General features: G+C 43.1%; 1 protein-coding gene across 1 annotated transcript in view; it reads left to right on the forward strand.

Annotated features, from left to right (window-relative positions):
* Abcb5 (ATP binding cassette subfamily B member 5) overlaps window positions 1-6,552 on the forward strand; it is a 122,874-nt gene that overhangs the window by 106,466 nt on the left and 9,856 nt on the right. The window contains exons 21-22 of the mRNA XM_023709847.1: window positions 2,718-2,915; window positions 5,145-5,351. Of these exons, the coding sequence (XP_023565615.1) occupies window positions 2,718-2,915; window positions 5,145-5,351 (405 nt within the window). The remainder of the gene's footprint in view (window positions 1-2,717; window positions 2,916-5,144; window positions 5,352-6,552) is intronic.

A 6,552-nucleotide genomic window follows, 5' to 3' on the forward strand; every position in this document is an offset into this window, starting at 1 on the left:
TTAAAATATCAAGAAAAAAATAATTAAAATCTGCTCAAACCAAATTAGCAAAAACTACGCACACTAAAACTAGATGATAGGAACCTGGAAACAGATTATGTTTTTCTCTCACTTTTAGGTACAATTGAAATTCTCCATAGTGAACACAATTAAAAATAGTAAAATTAAATTCTAAAAGGTGTGAGTCTAGAAGTTTCTTAGATTATCTCGCTATACCTTTACCAAAGGCAACAGAACATATGCAAAAATAGTCATACTGTGTTATAAGGGGCAAAATTAGAAATACTACACTTATCTTGTGGTGTACACCAAGTTCAATATTTTCTTCTACTTCTATGAGACATGATCAGAAAATATGGTGAATGTCTCATTTAACTAAAAAATTACTGCAGTGAAGGATGTATCACATTAATCCCCTTGAAAATATTTCCCTTTTCTTTAAACACACATATCCTATCTAAAGCAGTTCTGAAAAAAAAAATAAAAATAAATTTAAAAAAATAAAGCAGTTCTGTCTGGGAATACAGCTCCCTGGCGCAGCTCCTGCCTGGCGAGCACAAGGTTCTGAGCTCAAGTACTAACACACACACACCCCAAGGAGAACCCTGTGGTCAGAGTAATCAGAAAGCAGTTCTGGAAGTTCTCTTCTGTCCACATACCTTTCAAGGTCATGGTGACTTTGGGGAAGAGTTGGAAGCTGCCTGTGCCGATGCAGGTGGGTGAGGACGTACCCTAATGCTTTTATTTTACAGAAATCTCCTTTTGAATTGATTCAGGCCTTCGAGGCAGCCATGAAAAGACATTCATGAAAGAGGACTTCCAGAACTACTTCAGAAAGTGGCAAAAACAAAGCAAAAAGAAAGGAAGTAGCAAAAACAGTGTGATGAGTGTGTTCAAAGAAAGGCAGAGTTGGGCCAGACAAATAGCTCAGTGGCATAAGCACCTGCCTACCTGGCAAGGTCCTGAGTTCGATCCCTGGTAACAAATGATTAAATAAGGCAGAGTAATTTGAGGAATATTAATAGCAATGTGTCTTTTACTAGGATTAATCTTTTGATTTTCAAATTTTTTTGCCATAAATTTTATCATACCTCATATAAGTCTGAATCATATACTAACTTTTGTTTGATAACAGAATAATAGCATCAAAAATTTTTGGTGTGTCTATTTCCTGATACCTTGAGGCTGGGTTCAATAAATGTTAAATGTGACCAAATCAGACATAAGGAATCTGCCTGCACATCCAGCTGTCAGTACCAGCAGCAGCACATCCCGGCCAGCACACATGCAGACCCACTTAGCTCTTCTTGTTTATTTCTACACTATCAATGAAAGTTAAAATGAGGACCGGCCAAATAGCTCAGCGGATTAACACACCTGCAAGCAGGCGCAGGGGCCTGCTGTGCCATCCCCGCCCCCAGGGCATGCTGAAAGGGCAACTGAGACTGGGTGTGGTGGTGGGTGCCTGTAATCCCAGCTCTTGGGAAGTTGTAAACAGGCGGATCACCACAAGTTTGATCTAGTAGTGAGACCCTGAACAGCCTGTAGACCTTTCCCTAAAACACACACACACACACACACACACACACACACACACACACACACTCACACACACACACACACACAAAATAAATTTTTAAAAAATTAAAAATAAAATAAAAGTTACAATGTAATTGGAGACACAGCTCCACCATGGTAGACAATGTGCATAGCACACACAAGGCCCTGGGTTGAAACCTCAGCAATACACATACACACACAAAGGCAACTGGGGAAAACATGAAGTTAAAAAAAACCCAAAATTTTATGAGCCAAAAAATGTGAAGGAAAAGTTAATCATCACTTAGTGGTAGCTCTGGAAATTCTTTTATTTTTATTTTTATTTGTATGTATTTAGGACAGGGTCTACAGGGTCTCACTACACAGATTGGACTCAGTGATCCTCCTGTTTTTCAGCCTCCCAAGTGTTGGGATTACAGGTGCGCACCACCACGCCCAGTCTCAGTTGCCATCTCAGTGCGCCCCAGGGGCAGGGCTGGCATGGCAAACTGGGGATCGAATCCCTGACCCCTGCGTCTGCCAAAGCACGTGTTTTAGTCCATTGAGCTATCTGGCCAGCCCTGGAAATTCTTTTGAAAACATTTTTGGTGTATATTAGTATCGGTTTACATACAAATGATTATTCACTAAAAGGACTGAAACATAGAGAGAAACCAAATGAGGCAACTATTATTGCCAAATAATGATTGGTAGAAACTAAAGATAAAGCTGAGTTCAAAACACGATGTACATTAACTATGAAATATAATCCAGCTTACAAAATATGGTCCAGCTTATACTTTGTGAGGATATAATCTCCTCTGAATTAAACAGTAAAATTTTGTAAAGCAAATTAAAAAGAAAAAGCATATTTCTTCTGAGCTGCTGGTTGCACAGCTAATCTGTAGAATGAATTGGGTCTGCATAGCCAAGCCAAAGGACACCCACGTTGCTAGGAGAAATACAGCAGTGAAGAGAGTGGGAAACACAGACATAAAATATAAGCAGCACGACAGGAACTAGGATGCAGCCAGCGGCTCTACAGAGATGGACACGAAATGGAAAATTAAACCGGTTGGGGAAACATGCGGCTTCCAACGGGCACTTAGCCATGGTGCTACCATGTGTCACCATGTACCAAAGTCACCCATCTAAATGCTGTCAACTCCCTTCCACAGGACACCTGTGAAGGGAATTTAGAGTTTCGAGAAGTCTCTTTCTTCTACCCATGCCGCCCAGATGTTTTTACCCTTCGTGGCTTATCCCTCAGGATTGAAAAAGGGAAGACGGTGGCGTTTGTTGGGAGCAGTGGCTGTGGAAAAAGCACTTCTGTTCAACTTCTCCAGAGGTTTTATGATCCCGTGGAAGGACAAGTGGTAAGACTGAATTTAATCACATCTAACCTGGGGCCTAAGGGTACCGCTCCTAATACTTACGTGGGTGTAAGCATCCTCGCTGGTTTAGGCACGGCAAGACATGTGGAAGTTAAAATATTAAATCTCTATCCCCGTCCTTAAGAAAACAAACAAACCAATAACAAAGTATGCTTTTCTCACTGGTCATCCCCATCCCCAAATGTCAATAACTTATATGCAATTAAGTCCTATTTGAGTCAACACTACTACTGGGCCAGGGAGATGGCTCAGTGGAGTGATTCCCTGGCAAGAGCAAGGAGGTCCTTGCTCCCTGGTTCTGAAAAAAAAAAAAAAATTACGACTTTGTGGGTCCTCATCTCAAAAAAATGCAACCTCATCCTCCTTTTAACTGAAGGATTGCATTTCTTTTCTTTTTCCTTCTTTTTAATGTATTTGGAGCTCATAGTAATCCTCTTGTTTTCAGGCTTTCCAGCACTGGGATTACAGGTGTGCACCACCACACTCTTGGTGGCTGGCTCAGCGCACTCAGAGGCGGGGCTGGCATAAAATGTGATGCTGGGGATTGAACTGGGTCCCTAAGCTTGCCTAAGCAGGCGCCTACTCCACTGAGCTATCTCGCTGGCCCAGGATTGCTTTTCTTACTTTGACTTATTCTACTACACTGTGTAAACACCTGCTAGATCTCCTTTACTCTCTCATTCTCTGTTTTTGTTTTTGTTTTTGGCAGAACAGGGGATTGAACTCAGGTCCTTGCGCTTGCCAGGCAAGTGCTTATTCTACTGAGCCATCTCCCTGACCCCTACTCTCTCACTCTCAACTCTCATTCCTTTGCTTGCCTTTCCCCTCACCCACTTTCTATGGTGCCTCCTCTGTCCTCCACAAAACTGTAAATCCCTAAAGGTCAGCAGTCATCACATTGGGCTGGGGATGTACTGCAGGAATAGAACAACTGCCTAGCACACAAAAAGCCCTAAGAGTCAGTCCATAGTACCAAAAATGAAGGTACTCTCATTTATCCTCACTCGCCTACTATTTACATACTTGTCTACATCATAAATCCTCAATGAATATTTTCAAGCCAGAGTTGTCCAAAATGACTTTCTTGAACAAGTAGTATTCATCTATTTGCATACAGTATAGTACATTCCTTCCTGAAAACCTAAAATAAATTAAAAATAACCAGAAACCATACCATCAGCCACAGTTTTTCATGACCTGGGCCCTGCCTCCTTCTCCAAATCCTTGTGTCTCTCATCTCATGGGCAGCTGTATATCAATTGCCTTGGCTTGTGTCTGTTCTTTAAACACACATATGAGCCTTTGTTCTTGCTACTCCCTTGCTGAAAATCATTCTACTCCAACTTCCTTGCTAGCTGCTGCTCATCATTTACATCTCAGTCTGAATGTCCCTTAGCCAACCCTGCAGAAAGTGGTGCGCCTTTCTTCACTTCCCCTTTCCACAACCTCTCCAAGGCTTCAATCACTCTGCCCTATTATCCTGTCTTTATGGTATTTTCTTGGACTGGGGAGATAGCTCAGTGGAATAAGTGTTTGCCTGGCAGGCACAAGGTCCTGAGTTCAATCCCTGGTACTACAGAAAAAGAGAGTTACACTCATGGTACTTTCTTTTTGTGAGTTTATCTATTGGTGTGTTTATAACCTGTCTTTCTCTGCTAGAATTCAGTAGTGTAAGAGATTTGTCATATACTACTTCCCTGGTACCTCAACAGTCAGGACCACCCAGTAGGCATGCTCATCAAATATCGGTTAAGTGTTGTTATACATCCCCGCACATTCACAGTTCTCATGGCTATGAGCAAAAGGACATATCTCTACAAGTGGTCTTCTGTATCGGTCTATGCCTCCTCTCTTTGGCCTCAGTAAATCAGTCCTGTAACAGAGAAGGAAGAGGTTGGTCACATTCCATCTGACCTCAGGACAGACCACCAGGGTTTACTCCACACTTGTGGCAGGTCTCTGGAATATGTGGCCATTTCCAGAACAGGCAGGTAAATTTAGAAGCAACACTCCAATGAGTTATATGCTGTTTGCCTTACTAACATATGATTTATGAGCCTCCCTTGGGTAACATTATACCACTTTGAAATAGTTTGAATTCCTAGTCTTCTTGTTATGATTTGTATATGCTTGACGTGTTTGAATATAGTGAATGGCAACATGGCACAGCTGTCAGATCTTAACATACCGTTCCCCTTCTGCTTTTGGCAGCTGTTTGATGGTATAGATGCAAAAGAATTGAACGTACAGTGGCTCCGTTCCCAAATAGCCATCGTTTCTCAAGAGCCTGTGCTCTTCAACCGGAGCATTGCTGAGAACATTGCCTATGGTGACAACAGCCGCGTGGTGCCCTTAGAGGAGATCAAAGAAGTTGCAAATGCCGCAAATATCCACGCTTTCATTGAAGGTCTGCCTGAGGTAAGAAAACATCTGCAATCGAGAATTACAAACTTGCCAAGTGAGCCTCAGTAGTTGCTAGGCCTACGTGGTTGCTTGTATGTATTTCTTTGAATTATACTTGTCCTTTACTGCAGGCAACTAACATATAGATAAAGCAAAAAAAAAAAAAAAAAAAAAAGAAAGAAAGAAAGAAAGAAAGAAAGAAAGAAAGAAAAAGAAAGAAAGAAAAGAAAAGAAAAAGAAAAAAGAAAAAAAGCACTTTTTACGATTTTCACGGGACTATTTATTTCAGGACTGAATTGCATTACTATTCCCTGAATTAGCTTTCATATTGTGATTCTCCCCCTTCTCCCGTCTTCCCCTGGCCTTCTCCGAATACCACTGCTGCGCTCCTCTGCACTAGAGAGGGCACCTCATCTGCCCTGAAGGCTTTCCCTTTCTCAGGCTTTCTCTTCCTGGCAATGGGAGAGCTCCTTAGGACATAAATTAGATGCCGCTCCTCCCCAGCCCCCTGGCCTCGCTTCGCACCCAGAAAGAGGTCAAGACTCCCGCGACTGAGGCGGTCGGCCCGCTGCCCACCGGCTTCAGCCTTGCCCCTGCTCAGGCCGCGCTGCTCCGGCCGCTTCCGCGCGTTCTACCTCACTGCAGGGCCGCTGTGCCCTGTGCCAGAACATGCGCACTTGCTGTTCCTCCGTCCTGACTGCCCTCTCTCGGGCTCTTCACATAGCCAGGCTTTTAACTTGCAGGCCCTTTCAGATGCACCTTTCAAATGCAGAGGCCTTCCTTGGGCCCTTTGTAAAATAGTTCTCTCCACTCTGCGTCCCTCCGCCCCAGCCCCCACTGTCGTCGGGCACTTACCAGAGGAGCCAGAGGGCTTATTTACTTGTTTTCGGTCTGCCCTCCCCCCTGCAGCGTAGGACCTGGGCTGCCCTTCCTGTCACCTTGATCTCTGTATTGGCTGCAGCAACTGACACAAAAACCTCAGAAAAATTGTAAAAGCCTTGGGTTTAGCATAGTGAACCCTGACAGCGCACAGAGCTGCGTACGGAGACAAGTGGCTATCGCTCGGAAAGGCTATAACGTCTCAGGGTCTGCATCCTCTCACACAAGCAAAAATACCTACTAAAAAAAAAAAAAAAGAAAAAAAAACTACCTCTAGTGCTCGCTTCGGCAGCACATATACTAAAAAAAAAAAAAAAAAAAAGCCAGCGATGTAGTT

This window comes from Octodon degus, unplaced genomic scaffold (assembly GCF_000260255.1).
Source record: "Octodon degus isolate 3935 unplaced genomic scaffold, OctDeg1.0 scaffold00015, whole genome shotgun sequence".
Lineage (NCBI taxonomy): Eukaryota > Metazoa > Chordata > Mammalia > Rodentia > Octodontidae > Octodon > Octodon degus.